This window comes from Sphaeramia orbicularis, chromosome 4 (genome assembly GCF_902148855.1).
Source record: "Sphaeramia orbicularis chromosome 4, fSphaOr1.1, whole genome shotgun sequence".
Classification (NCBI taxonomy): Eukaryota; Metazoa; Chordata; class Actinopteri; order Kurtiformes; family Apogonidae; genus Sphaeramia; species Sphaeramia orbicularis.
Window position 1 is genome coordinate 2,317,233 of NC_043960.1, and position 15,699 is coordinate 2,332,931.

The following is a 15,699-nucleotide window of genomic DNA, read 5'->3' on the forward strand; positions in this document are numbered from 1 at the left end:
TAGGTTTTTCCAACTGAATTCGGACCATTTTGCACCGCTAAATCCAAAAATGACATCTGTTTTTCTCAGTCAGGTCAGGTTTTTTTGCTAATTTGATTTTGAAAGAATTGATCTTCTCACAAAATTTATTACATTTTTGTGACTTCATCATTTGATTTTTTATATAGTTCTCACCCAAAATAGGTTTATGAAACTTTATGAAACTTGTGACTTGATTCCTGTTAGGTACAGTGGTGTATTCACCGCAGATGTAGCAGAATACGTCAGGCTTATTTTTGCCAGATCTTCTAGTCGAAGCCATTTCATTCACCTGTAATATTAAAAAAAAACATTAATCATAAATTGGTAAAAGTAAAATCTTCAGAACTCGTTTATTGCAAGAAATATGAAAGAATTTTGTATCATATGATGTGAAAATGCCCATAAATGTAAGCAAAAATGTTCAAAAGCCAATATGTAGCAGAGTTCAGAAAGTTGACCTGATTGAGCAAAATGAATGTGATTTTTGGATTCAGCACCAAAATGATCCTAAATCAGCTCAAAAAACTGAAACAATACATTTGTTGTTGGCCAGTGTTATTTACACGTATTGATAGAATCAGTGGACCAACAGGTCTTAAACAGTGTAGATCAGTAGATGGTTTTGGTCGGCAGTGGATCTTTATGGGTTAATAAAAAATAAAATCACTAAAAGGTCTAAATTTTTGCAGAGGTTCAAAGGTAAACAGTTCTTAAAGTTCCCGCTCACAACCTGAAAAGCCCAGGAGTGACGACAAACAAAACATTTATCAGGTTAAATCAAGGAAGTAGTTATTCATCAGCCATGGTTGAAGTCGTTTAACAACTTCCTGATGAACACAGACCTGATAACTTCAGCCCTAATTTATTGTGTCACCTTATCGGATTGTACAGTGACATCAGCTGTTCGTCCTGGGTTTTTACGTCTAAACATGGGTCTGACATTCAGATGAGCTCAAAGAAGACGGAAGTTGACTAATACAGAGAACCCAAAAGAGGAAGAGTGAATTCTATGGTTTTATGCCAATTGTCCACAATTACAACAATTAAAACCTCCACTTTAAAGAACTGTCAGCGCCAAAGGATACAAAGATGTAGTCGTCCATGTATCGTTTCTTGAGGTTCTCCACGATGGCGTCCTCTGTGATCTTGGACAGCAGGACCATGTCGTCCACGCCGCTTTGTTTGACATTCTGACTCTGCCAGTGATACTTCGCCTAAAGGAGAGAACAGAGGAGGACAAAATGAAGAAAAAAAAAACAAGAAAATTATATGTGAGTGAAAAGATTATTAGAAATAAGGCAAGGCAAGGCAAGGCAAGATAAGATAAGATAAGATAAGATAAGATAAGATAAGATAAGATAAGGTAAGATAAGGTAAGATAAGATAAGATAAGGTAAGATAAGATAAGATAAGATAAGATAAGATAAGGTAAGATAAGGTAAGATAAGATAAGATAAGATAAGATAAGATAAGATAAGATAAGATAAGATAAGATAAGGTAAGATAAGGTAAGATAAGGTAAGATAAGATAAGATAAGATACGATCGATAAGATAAGGTAAGATAAGGTAAGATAAGATAAGATAAGATAAGATAAGATAAGATAAGATAAGGTAAGATAAGATAAGATAAGATAAGATAAGATAAGATAAGATAAGGTAAGATAAGGTAAGATAAGATAAGATAAGATAAGATAAGGTAAGGTAAGGTAAGATAAGATAAGATAAGATAAGATAAGATAAGATAAGATAAGATAAGATAAGATAAGATAAGATAAGATAAGATAAGATAAGATAAGGCATGGCATGGCATGGCAAGATAAGATAAGATAAGATAAGATAAGATAAGATAAGATAAGGTAAGGTAAGGTAAGGTAAGGTAAGATAAGGTAAGATAAGATAAGATAAGATAAGATAAGATAAGATAAGATAAGATAAGATAAGATAAGATAAGATAAGATAAGATAAGATAAGATAAGATAAGATAAGATAAGATAAGGCATGGCATGGCATGGCAAGATAAGATAAGATAAGATAAGATAAGATAAGATAAGATAAGATAAGATAAGATAAGATAAGATAAGATAAGATAAGATAAGATAAGATTCTTGATGGTAAAATGGTCAAATTCAAAATGTCGCTAACATGAACAGACTCAAAGCTGCTGTAGAAGGAGGACGTGGATGTCACCACGGACACTCATCACATACAGTTATAACTGGTATGGGTGCGTGTTAATAGTGTAACTCAGTGTGGTCACAGATACAGGAAGCTGAGGCTGGTTGCCAAGCAACAAGTCACAGATGAGATGAACTCATTTCTAAGTTGGACTTTTTTGAGAAGCATTACCAAGTGTGTTTGAGTCATGAGAGCTGTTGAACAATGACAGCTGGAACTGTCTGGATGGAACCTCTTCTTCTTAAAGGGCTCATATTTGGATAAAGTCACTTTTATTAGTCTGTGGTACCAAGGCTGTGGGGAGCAGGGGTGTGCAGGGTATGCAACCCCCCCCCCCCCCCCCCAGATCAAACATTCCAAATGTATACATTTACATATTAGTTTATTTAGAAAGTCTACTTAGTTAACCCTTAAAGACCTAGAAGTATTTTTGTGGTGACTTCCAGGTGTATTTCTCTCTACATGAACCTTTTTTTTTTTTGTATTTATGCAGACACTCCACAGACACTGTGTTACAGACATGAATCAATACAAACAAGAACAGTCCCACCCCCCACTTCCCACCCATGTTCCAACAGAGCCCCACCCCTGACAAAAATACATTCAGAAACTAAAAAAATACATAAAAAAAAAAAAATAGAATTAAAAAATCACTGTACCACATATCAGATTGGCTTTAATTCTGCATACCACCACATATATTGTATACATTGTAAAAGAGAAGGGAGATACATTCTTAGATTACACATGCAAATCAAGGCAGTCGGTTTGATTCTGACACTGGTGTGGACACTAAAGGGCTCCAAAGAAACACTCCAGAAAGTTGATCTTTTTTGCATTTGCGATTATAATTTCATGTCTTGTCGAGCCGATCAAGCAAACAGTCATAGTCAGAAAAGAAATTCAGTAACTGACAAGTTTATAATGCACATCTGAATATTTAAAGACAATACAAGAATTTAATGCATTCTGCAATTTTTGTCTCATGACTAACATATGCATTATTATTGAAGCTCACCTGTGAATTTACAGCCTCTGCTCCTCTTTACTGTCTGTCAGCTGACATAAATATGTTGATTCATGACATATGATCAGATTAGGGATACACTGTTCACACAGTTTGATGGTACAGTTACTGCCTGAGCAACAAAGGATTTTACTTTCTATTATTACATGCAATTTATTCCCAAAAACATGGATAAAATCACATCTAGAATCTGAGCTTTTATTTTATTTTCCCCACAAATTTTCTTTATGTTTGTTTTTTAAACAGTTGCTCTTCCATAGAAATGCATTAAAATAATCAGTAAAGTAACTTTTAAAAGTGTTTCTGCTTGGTATTAAATGTTGTCTTTTCTTCAGTATCTGTGTTGAACCTCTGCAGTTCTACACCCTGGAACTAACTGACACTGGGACTCCTACAGAAGTGTCTTATGACCACTTTTCTTTTGTTTGACATCCTTTACATCCTAATTACTGAGCACACACACACACACACACACACACACACACACACACACACACACACACACACACACACACACATGTAAATGACTCCACTCATATTCAAATCCGTCTGTCTGATGTGACTCAGGCAGAACAAATACAAACAGACTGAAAACTTCTGTTAGCGTCCAACTGCAGGTTCCTTTTACAAGTAAATGGAGTGACAGCGGGGACAGCCAATCACATGTACGGTAGCAAAACCAAAGAGCCAATCGGAGAGCGACATTTACGTTAGAGGCGGGACTTCTAGCAGAGACCGACTGTTAACCCTTTGTGTGGCAGAGTCAGTGACTAAACACCACAGACAGCTGTTGGACTGACAGTGTCTACACAGTAGTGGATGGATACTGGTGGGACGGGCCCCTAGAGCCCATACGCAATTCTACGGCCCTGATGCAAAGACAGCAAAAGTGGTTCCTATGAGTCCTGTGAGTGAATGATGCCGTTATGAAACTGTGAATTTGTAAAAATCTAAAGAAGTGAGACCTATGTATGTTAAATTTTAATGTTAACTGATCGAAAGATGCAAATTTAGAGTCAATAAAGAGGTTTTCTGTTGTAGTGATTCCTCTACTGGTGTAATAAATGTAAACATATAATGTAAATATATATATATAAAAATACATGTAACAAATGTAGAAATTAAATAATTAGATAAAGTCATTGAGTCATTGACTGACGCCCCTCACACTCATACAGCTCAAACAGCTGGACAGACTTTCACCAGTGTTAACTCAGATCACAGAAACACGTCTGGAGCTCCAGCCTCAGGTCCATGCACCTGCTCCAACAGTGAACCCAGAGTGGGAGTGGTGGAAAACAGAAAGGTAGAAATGGTTCTGAAAAGTTTATGACAAGAAATGACAGTAGATAAGCAGTATGTGAAGAGCCTCCTTTAACTGACAGAAAAACACACACATATATAAATGTTAAACTGTGGGAAAACACTGTTGTTTAGAAGGTCATAAATGTGACCAACATGAACCCTTTCAGAACCAGCAGCACTCACACTCCTGTCACACACTCACCCATCAGTGTCCAATGGGATCCCTGTTTTCATCACCAAAAAAAAAACAAACAAAAAATTCTAGTGTTTCTATTGTTAATCAGCGAAGGACTTTTAATGAGAGAGGAGACAAGTCATTCATTCGTTCATTCATTCATTCATTCATTCACTCAGACTGGACATAAACAGGCTTAGGTCTACTCATCATCACCTCAGTTTGAAGAAACACATGTCTGTTCTTTCCTTAAATATTATTCATCAGTCGTCCATGCTGACAGTCGTCTGTTTTGTAAGTCCTGCTTTCTGCAGTCAGCTGAACCTACACACCAGCAGGCTGTGTTAGCCTGTGCTGCCGATTCTTGTCTACTTCACAACCAAGGTTCTAATAGTTTTGGATTTTACATTCTAGTTTAGTTTTATTTAGTTTTGACTTCTTTTTCTTTTCTTTTTAATTTGTTTTTAGAGCAGGTTTGCTAGTTTTTATTAGTTTTCATTTTTTTTTCTAAATGCTTAGTTTTAGTTTAGTTTTAGTTTCAGTTCAGTTGTAGTTCAGTTGTAGTTTAGTTGTAGTTTAGTTGTAGTTCAGTTGTAGTTCAGTTGTAGTTCAGTTGTAGTTTAGTTGTAGTTCAGTTGTAGTTCAGTTGTAGTTTAGTTGTAGTTTAGTTGTAGTTCAGTTGTAGTTTTGTTGTAGTTCAGTTGTAGTTTTGTTGTAGTTCAGTTGTAGTTCAGTTGTAGTTTAGTTGTAGTTTAGTTGTAGTTCAGTTGTAGTTTAGTTGTAGTTCAGTTGTAGTTCAGTTGTAGTTTAGTTGTAGTTCAGTTGTAGTTCAGTTGTAGTTTAGTTGTAGTTTAGTTGTAGTTCAGTTGTAGTTTAGTTGTAGTTTAGTTGTAGTTCAGTTGTAGTTTAGTTGTAGTTCAGTTGTAGTTCAGTTGTAGTTCAGTTGTAGTTTAGTTGTAGTTCAGTTGTAGTTTAGTTGTAGTTCAGTTGTAGTTCAGTTGTAGTTCAGTTGTAGTTCAGTTGTAGTTTAGTTGTAGTTCAGTTGTAGTTTAGTTGTAGTTCAGTTGTAGTTCAGTTGTAGTTCAGTGGTCTCTTTTCTCTTCTTCTCTGTACTCCTATTCAAATCAATCCCAGACAGGACTCTGCTGCTTTAGTCTCCATGTTTCCAGGTAGAGTGGGGACCAGAAGACGACTGGAAACCACAAGTGAACACAAGTGACGGAGCAAAAAGTGTCGTATGGTGGCGATAGCTAAAATTGCTAGAGCAAAATAAATCGCTATCGTATCATTCCGACATTGACAAAGATGAAAACGAAGGGAATTTTATCCATAATTTTTATCTGTTTTAGTTAGTTTTATAAACACACAATACAGTTTCAGTTAGTTATCTTTTTTTTTTTCTTTTAATTATAGTTTTTATTTATTTCAGTTAATGAAAATGTTTTTTCAATTCTAGTTTTCGTCATTTCGTCAGTTTTCGTTAACGATAATAACCTTGTTTGTGAATGAACAGTTGATGGTACTTGCTGTAGTTTTGTGTAAATCTGGCTTTTCTGAGTCAGTGCTCAGTCAGTCACTCATTTGTCTCATATTTTGTGTAGCTTGTGTGTTTTTTTTATTATTTATTTATCTTACACGAGTAAAATCGCATTAATAGTCAAACAATGTATTTTCATCAGTTGAAAAAGCTAACTGATTTTGCATCACCGTTGGCGTGATCCTCACTGCACCTCCCATTTGAATGGGTTCCCACGGCTACGTTTGGTTCATTTCTTTGTGTATTTGGACCCTAATAGTTCAGACAGTTTGAATTTGAACCCTCCAGCTGCTGCAAAGACATCTTTATATTCATTTTGGCAAAAATCGAGTGGATTTCTACAACCTGTTTTAATTGCTGCTTAATTTGTTATGTTTTATAACTAGTTACATCACAACATTTGCACATATAGACGAACGTTTCTCTGAGTACGACATAATTGTTTGTTAGCAGCAGCAGTTGTAGTAAAAACTGAAAATTTGTCCAAACTTCGAGCTGATTACCTAAAATGTTCAGTTGTTGGTTGTATGAACGAACACAAGTGGTTGAACGGGACAGAAAGCACAACCAACACCCTGGAGGGGGCGGGGTCATGTGCATTTAAAGGGCCAGCGCTCAAAATGACCTTTGTGGTGTCATTATTCAGAAATAGTGTTGAAGATGGACCTGTGGAGTTGAATGAATGAAGAATTCAGACCCAAGCAGAGCATTTACAGTTTATGCAGACCACAGGGAAATGTTTGAAAACGCATAATTCCATTTAAAAAAAAGCTAAATATCTCTCCTTTAAAATAAGCATTTGATTCTCTTGACTGAGCTGAAAATGTCCGTTTTAACCAGGAGTTGATCCTGGGTTTTCTACATTAGAGTCCAGTGTATTACCCACTGAGGTTAACGCCCACTGTGCTGTCACATGACCCTTTAGCTTCATGGGTGTCCATGTTCAATTCTCAAACAAACTGATATTAATCCACATCTCTACAATCCAGTCCAATAGCATCTTTAGCAGAACTTCACAGCTCTTTATTCTAAACACTAAAATGATTTTAGGTCATTTTATAACATTTAAAAGTAGAAGTACTACATCAGTGTTTTTCAACCTTGGGGTCGGGACCCCACATGGACTCGCCTGGAATTCAAATGGGGTCGGCTGGAATTTCTAGTAGTTGATAAAAAAAAAAAAAAAAAAACACACATAATACACATATTCTTGTATTTTATTCTTTTTATTTGGGTTTTATTTATTCTTCTGTATAGCACTATTTTTGGACAGTTTCTCTGTCTTTAAATCTATTCTGTATTTTATTCTTCTATTTTGGTTTTAATTTTTCTTCTGTACAGCACTTTGGTCCACTGCAGTTGTTTTAAAGTGCTTTACAAATAAAGTTGGATTGGATTGGACATAAAAATATATGAGTTGACAGAGCCAATCCCAATCCATAAAAGACAAACTGTGGTAGTGAAACTGCAGCACTGTGGTTCTGTTTGTGTCACATGTTCACTGTGGTCAGTTTCAGATGCTGCAGCTCTTTCATCATTCCTAGTTTCAGTTCTTGTTTGTTCAGTATTAATTGTCCTCCTTGTAAATCCCATCTGGACTGACTGGACAGATCCTGAGCCTTTGTGCAGTAATCTACACCTGGATTTACTGCCTCTGTCCACAATAATAGACATTATACAGACTAAATGTCCACAATAATAGACATTATATAGACTAAATGTGTCTAAAATTAATGTTTATATGCAACAGAGTATGGCAAACTATTACATGATCAAAAACAAATTAATTTTGGCCAAAAAAAAAAGTCTCTGTTTTGAATGTCTGGGGTCACCAGTAATGTGTGATGTTAAAATGGGGTCATGAGTTAAAAAAGGTTGAAACCACTGGACGACATACAGCTCCTGTAAGTACTGTTCTCTACTGTCACTTGGCTCCTCAGGTGACCTCGTCCCCTGTATTCTCGGTTCTTTCTCAGGGAGCTGGTTGGTTTGATGTGTGAAGTCTAGCTTCTAGTCTTACAGGCACCGTGGTTGAGCTGTGGTCTGAGGCTTTGGTTTGTATTTAAGTGTTCCCAGGCAGAAGCTCACAGGTAAAACTAAACAAACACTATCTCACACTGAGTCGACAAAATCATCCATGACTTTACAAGGAATAAAACTGAAACATCAGCGTCTTTTTTTAACACAGTGTGAGCTCAGGTTTCAGGTGTTTAGGTGTTTGTTTGTTATTTGGATATCAGTTTTGTGATGTGTTGGTGAATGTGTTGTAATACGGATGAGCGACTAAATGTACATGTTTCAAAATTGCTGATAAATTTGGGATGGTGTTGTTTTCAGTAAGTATGGAAAGGTTTGAAGGGGCAGGATTAGATCAGTTTAGACTCCTTCCTACTCCTTTTTGCTCATGTAAATTTTGAGGCTGAAGACGCTGCAGTTTTAAGTTACTGTTTTGTTTTGTTCTCATTCTCTTGATTATCATTTATTTGCATTTCTGTTTTTAAATTGTCATTTACATGATCGAAATAAAGATATCAATCAATTAATCAATCAATCAAACAGGAACAAAAGATGCAACAGTCATCTTAACCCATAAAGAAAAACATCTACTGATCTAAACTCTTTAATTCCTGTTGATCCACTAATCCTATCAGTCCATGTAAATAATTGGTGTAAAATGCAGTTTGTCATCTTTTCATGGTCATCAGATTTGACCCATTTGGATGTTCAGAGGCTCCGTAGTTACCATGGAAACACTGTCATCTTCTACAACATTGATTCACCAGTAAAACCCATGGAGTTGGATGGAGACACTGGGTTTATGTTCAGTTAATGATATATTTGCTGATAAAGTCCCTTTTTCTTCAGTTTTTTCTGTTTTGAAATAGTAACTTTGGAATTTACTGAGTTTTCATGAACATCTAAATTGAATATAGGAAATTAAATGGAGGAAAATACATAATTTACAGTGAAAAATACAAAATGCAGGAGGTAATATTGTAATAAATGGTGATAAATTGCTTATGAAAGATTAAATAGAGAGACAAATTCATTTGGGAACTGCCACAAAAGTAGCACCAGGTCTTCATGGGTTAAAAGACACAACAACAACAACAACAACAACAACAACAACAACAACAACAACAACAACAACAACAACAATGAGATAAACATGAGGTCAAAGACACAACAAGAAGAAAACAAGGTAAAAGACACAAGACAAAAATGATGGACAGTGGACGAACACACTTGTTTTTACGTTCAGTTATTGATATATTTTGCTGAAACACACACTCACATCTAAATTGAATATAGGAAAGTAAATGGAGGAAAATACATGATTTACAGTGAAAAATACAAAATGTAGGAGATAATATTGTAATAAATGGTGATAAATTGCTTCAGTTAATGATATATTTGCTGAAAAACTCACTTTTCTTCAATATTCTGTTTTTTTATGATAATAACCTTTGAATTTACTCTGGGCTTTCATGAACATCTAAATTAAATATAGGAAAATACAGTGAAAAATGCAAAATACAGATGATAATATTATAATAAATGCTGATAAATCACTTAAAAAAAGTTTAATACAGAGAAAAATTCATTTGGGAACTACCACAAAAGTAGCGCTAGGTCTTTATGGGTGAATAATCCAGTATTTTTTACTTTTTATTTCTACATTTCAGTGCCCTGAAGGTCAAAGTCAGATGCGTTCATGAGTCCATCATGTGAAAACTGCCTATAATAAAAGTATTTCAAAGACTGAATCATCGGCGTCACGTGCTGCAGGTTTTGTCATTTTGGCAAAAAGTCAAACCCTTCAGTTGACTGCAGAAGCGCATCAGCTTTTAAAGGGACAAATAAACGGTGTCTTTGAGGCTTTGTGTCCATGAGCTCATCACACAGGTTAGAGCTACCTTTACAGGATGTGGAGTTGCATAATTGTTTCCATTCTTACTCTGTGTGAATGTGAAGTCACCATAAGTTTTCCCTCTGATATTTTTATATCAGAGGGTCCACTTGTGGTCCACTTGGCCACAGAAATAAAGGACGACGGACATGAAAACAGAGGTTATAAGTGGTTTTTTAAGCATTTCTGGAGGACATTTTTACCTCAGTGACGGAACTTCAACCTCCACTGAAAATCTTTTCTTTATATCATGCATCATTTTTCCTTATTTTAAACTTTGTGTGCGTTTTCTTCTGTTAACGTACTCTTTATCAAGTAATCTATTACTTCATATCGAACAAATGGCAACAGACTCTTATCAGCAGTGTCGTCTTGTCCATAGGGGGCGCAGGAGAGTCATCCCACTTGTTGAAAAAGAGCTGTTTACGCGTATTAGTTTAAGCAAAAATGTCTACAAAATAAATAAAAATATGTCAAAATTATAACCCCGCCCCCCAAAAGGAGAGGAGAGGGGTAGTGTTTTTGGTTCTGTTTGTTTGTTAACATTCTAGCAGCAAAACTATTGGTTGAATTCGTACCAAATTGGGTTTATAGATTACCAGTGACCCAGAATAGATGTGATTACATTTTGGGAAAAGTAGGTCAAAGTTTACATTTTTTAATTAATTTTTTATATCTTTTTATTCTCCCATTTATTTACAATGGCCGAAATTTCAGATGTCTATAAAAACATAAATTTTGTTTCCATTTACTTCAAACTTAGCACACATACATAGAGGCAACTGATATGCTGACATCACCACACGTATAGACATGATGACATCAGCTGGACCGATGCCAAAATAAGATACAATACGTGCGAGGGGGCGGGGTTTATTGTGACTGGCACCACTTGTTTTTGGATCAGTTTGTTTGTTTGTTTGTTTACACTTTAGCAGCAAAACTATTGGTTGAATTCATACCAAATTGGGTTTATAGATTGCCAGTGACCCAGAACAGATGTGGTTACATTTTGGGAAAAGTAGGTCAAAGGTCACATTTTTTACGAATTACATTTTTTTTTCTTCTCCCATTTTTTTTTATAATGGGTGAAATTTCACGTCTATAAAAACAGCAATTTTGACTCATTTTACTTCAAACTTGGCAAAAATATAGAGGCAACTGATATGCTGACATCACCACACGTATAGACATGATGACATCAGCTGGATCGATGCCAAAATAAGATACAATACGTGCGAGGGGGCGGGGTTTGTTGTGACTGGCACCACTTGTTTTTGGATCGGTTTATTTGTTTGTTTGTTTGTTTACACTTTAGCAGCAAAACTACTGACTGAATTCATACCAAACTGGGTTTATAGATTTCCAGTGACCCAGAACAGATGTGGTTACATTTTTAGAACAGTAGGTCAAAATTCAAATTCTTTATAATTTTTTAAAATATTCCCCTTTACTTATAATTAGCGAAATACATGCGAGGGGCGGGGTTTGTTTTGCCTGGCACCACGTGTTAGGATATAATACTCTTCTAGCGTCCTGTAGTTCATGTTGACTTATATTAAAGCTGTTTTGACTGTATTTAATACTTTTCTGTGTCAAAATGTTCACTTTCTGATTGAGGTGATATTAAATTAAGTATATATGAAAAGCTTAACAGAGCAAGTGAAATGAAATTCTGCTTTCATTGGAGGATTATAGAGTCACATTAGTGTGAGGTTTTGGTGCCTGTAACCATCACTATATATATAGAACAGTTTTCTTTTCTTGGCCTGATGTGATTGGATGATTTTCCTAGAAGTCAAACCCAGTGAGATACACAGTCACAGATGTGTGTAGAGCAGACGTCATAGGTAATAAAGTTTCATCCTGTTCAGTCTGTTTCACCAGTTTTTAGTGTCCTTCACCTCTGAGTTTCACACAAGGCCTTTAACTGAACAGAAGATAAGGATAAACACCACTTGGGTATTTGGCTGCACAGGTAAAACAGAAGTAACTGTGATGTCTGCCAGGTGGTTTAATGGATCAGCTGTGAAGTACAAGTCCTTTAAGGTTAATACGGGGGGGGGGGGGGGGGGGGGGTTAGAAAAAACACTAAAATACATTCAAATCAAACACTTTAAACTACCATTATTAGCAAAAACATTAAAGGTTTAATTCTACACATATTCTCTTGGCCCTCCCAGTCTTTTTTAGGGTGAAAATGAACAATGAATAGAATAGAATAGAATAGAATAGAATAGAATAGAATAGAATAGAATAGAATAGAATAGAATAGAATAGAATAGAATAGAATAGAGCAGATCTTTTTTGTCTCTGTCACAGGAACACTGAACCTCGGTGTGGCTGCTCTGTTCTGCTGTTCTGTGCACCTCTGTAGTTTATGTCTTTATCTGTGGAACCTTGTGTCTTAGAACAGCTGATTAGATCCACCTCAGGTGATGCCTGGGGGCGGAGCATAAGAGCAGAGACAGGACAGGAGTCCCTCACATGTTTTTTCATCTGTTTTGCTTCATGCTCTCAGTTGGAGGATGCCGGTGGTTCTGTTTTCAGTTTGGGGTCTTCAGGTCAGTTTGGAGCTTTTGCTTTATTTCAGGGGAACAGTCAGATCTGATGGCCCAGTGTGGTTCTGTCCAATACTCTTCCCTCCTTTGGTTTCTTTGACCAGGACCCCAACTCCTGTTTGTTCAGCTACATTTATGACTATGTTTACTCATGATTAAAATAACTTTCACCGTAATTTTTGCCTGTGGCATTTTTATATGTTGTGGTCTGACTGAACCTTGAACTTTTTCTTGAGACCGTAACATCTGTTTACACTTAGTGAGAATGTAGGCCTGTGCAAAAAGACTGAGAATGTAGGCCTGTGCAAAAAGCTACAGGACAAAATATGAAATATACATGTGACCAAAGTTCTACAAAAAATAGTGAAATACACAAAAGATGACTCTAGACTATAGATGAGAAATATGTACAATACATAAGGATATATACAGGTATATAGGATATATACAGGTATATAGGATATATAGAGGAATATATGGTATATACAGGTATATAACATATATGCATGTAATATAGGCTATATAGAGGCTCATAAGATATATACAGGTATATAGGATATATACAAGTGAGATTAGGAACAGGAGGTGTGTGTGTAGTAAGTATTGCACTGAGGCAGGGTGTGTAATGCACTGTCTGTTAGACTTCATCAGTCAGTGGGTGGGGGGGCACATTTAAGTGCTTGTGGGTAAAAACTGTGCTATGACTTTTTTTAAAAAATGCGATAAAGACATGCATTAGAAGAACAACACTTAATACCCCCAGACCGTCTGTGCCAAACACCCTCTGCTCTGCTCACACCGAATCATTTCTAGAGTCACTTCCGTAGAGTTTGCCATCACTGAAAATCATCGGTGCCTTGAAAATCACCACAAACGCGTATTCTCGTACCAGCTTCAGTGTTGCATTGCGGTTTGAGTCAAACTCTTCACAGCTGAGGCCTCAAAACCTCACCACACGAAACCGGAACTGCACTCACAGAGTTCCAAACTAACGGGCTGACCCTTTAACACTTAGCTCTGCTCTTATTTCACTGTTGGAACTTCACTCTGTGCAGGAGCTGATTCTCTTTGGCCTCGTCTGAACTGCCTTTGGCATCCGTGGAGGTGAAACCCGTCTCTGCAGAGCTTGAAGTGATATATATCCCTGTGAGCTGCAGACTGTGAGAGGAGGAAGTGTTGTGACAGAAACTACAGGCCTCTCCTGTAGTCCACTTCCCCTCTTACACCTCATCGCTGCCTCTTGTGAAACCTTATAAACTTTGTACACACTACCGGTTCTCTTCCTGCCTGCAGCTCGCTTTGGTAGCCCACCCTAGAACCAATACAGACAACAAATAACAACCTGGATTTGGTGTGAACCTTCTAAACTGAGATTATTCGAATGATCATCACCATTTTTTATTTTCTACCAACACTCCCTCCAGTTTCATGCACATTTCTTCTTCCTCTTTGCACCTTTTATGTCATTTATTACAGTTTAATTATCCTCAATCACATTTTTACCTCAAATATCCCTATGATCAGAAATCAGAGCACACAGCGATACAATCTATGCACTTGGTGTCATGAAGGGCTTGTCCTGAAAAAGAGGAAACTAGGCTGAAGCGGTGTAGGAGCTGCATTTCCCTTAACAGATGACAATTTAAGACAAGCTGCCACATCCCTTATAAGGCCAAGTCACTGATAGCTAAAGATAAACCCCCAAACACCCTCTTATGACATGAAGAAGTGAAAGACGTTGAATAAATGTACCTGATCTCCTAAGACCCAGATACGGGTTTTCTGTTCACGTTTATGGGCAAGAGTTTCACAGCTTTATACAAAAAAAAAACAAAAAACAAAAAACTGTCCACCACAAAGGACATTCCATAAAAAATTTAAAAATTGCATCTGAAAAAACTGTTGATTCATGATGTTTCCAAAATAGTCACTTATTTAATAAAAAATAAAACAACAAAACCTTGTACTTTGCTGACATTTCCTGGCTCTGAGGAGGTTAAATTAAAAAAAAAAAAAAAAAAAAAAAAAAAAAAAAAACTGTCCATAAAATTTCTAAAAATGCATCTAAGAAAACTGTCGCATCATGAAAAGAAAAGCCCAAATTTGTACTTCCCAGGGTCACTGATAGTCGATAAAACCCCAAACATTCTCGTATGACATGAAGAAGTGAACGACGTAGAACAAATCTACCTGATCTCCTCAGACCCTGCTACTGGGTTTTCTGTTCATGTTTGAGGACAAGACTTTGACAGCTTTACACCAAAAAAACTGTCAACGGCAAAGGATGTTCCATAACACATCTGAGAAAACTGTTGCATCTTTAAAAAAATAAAATACAAAAATTTGCACTTCCCAGGATCTCAGGAGGTTAAAAAAGAGCTTCTACAAACTGGAAAAGACGAGAAAGGTGAGAAAACGTGTCCAGACTTAAAGTGCAGACAGGAACTGGACATGTCTGTGAATGAGTGAACATGAGGAGCAGACTTCACAGCTGAGTCAAAGGTCGGACAGAAAGGTGCGCTACTGTACCATGGTTCCAGCCGGCTTCTTCTCCTTCGTCTTCTTCTTCTTCTCCTCTTCCTCGTCTTCCTCCTCCTGTGTGATTGTGTGTCGTTAAAGTCCACAGGTCGACCTCCTCAGACTGCAGCCATCACACTGGCAGCAACCTACAAGACATCCAGTGCAATGTTCGAGCCCACTTCCTCATACTCCCACAGAAGCAGTGTGTGAAACAAGAACTACTCTGAGATAACACACACACACACACACACACACACACACACACACACACACACACACACACACACACACACACACACACACACACACACACTGATGCATAAACTCACCGTGTGAAGCAGAGCCGTTACTTCTGTATTTTCATCACCTTTAACCGGTCGGTGACAGGACTATCTGTGTCAGCACGCCCAATTAGTCCGATTCATCCCGTGTGTTGACGACGGCTGCAGAGTGACAATTAGCCGTCA

At 36.9% G+C, this 15,699-nt stretch overlaps 1 protein-coding gene across 1 annotated transcript in view; it reads right to left on the minus strand.

Annotated features, from left to right (window-relative positions):
* Positions 1-15,699, minus strand: part of myo1f (myosin IF) — a 65,284-nt gene extending 49,585 nt beyond the window's left edge. The window contains exons 1-3 of the mRNA XM_030133142.1: positions 15,562-15,699; positions 15,242-15,378; positions 1,107-1,235 (exon numbers count right to left, since the gene is read on the minus strand). Of these exons, the coding sequence (XP_029989002.1) occupies positions 1,107-1,235; positions 15,242-15,244 (132 nt within the window). The 5' untranslated portion in view covers positions 15,245-15,378; positions 15,562-15,699. The remainder of the gene's footprint in view (positions 1-1,106; positions 1,236-15,241; positions 15,379-15,561) is intronic.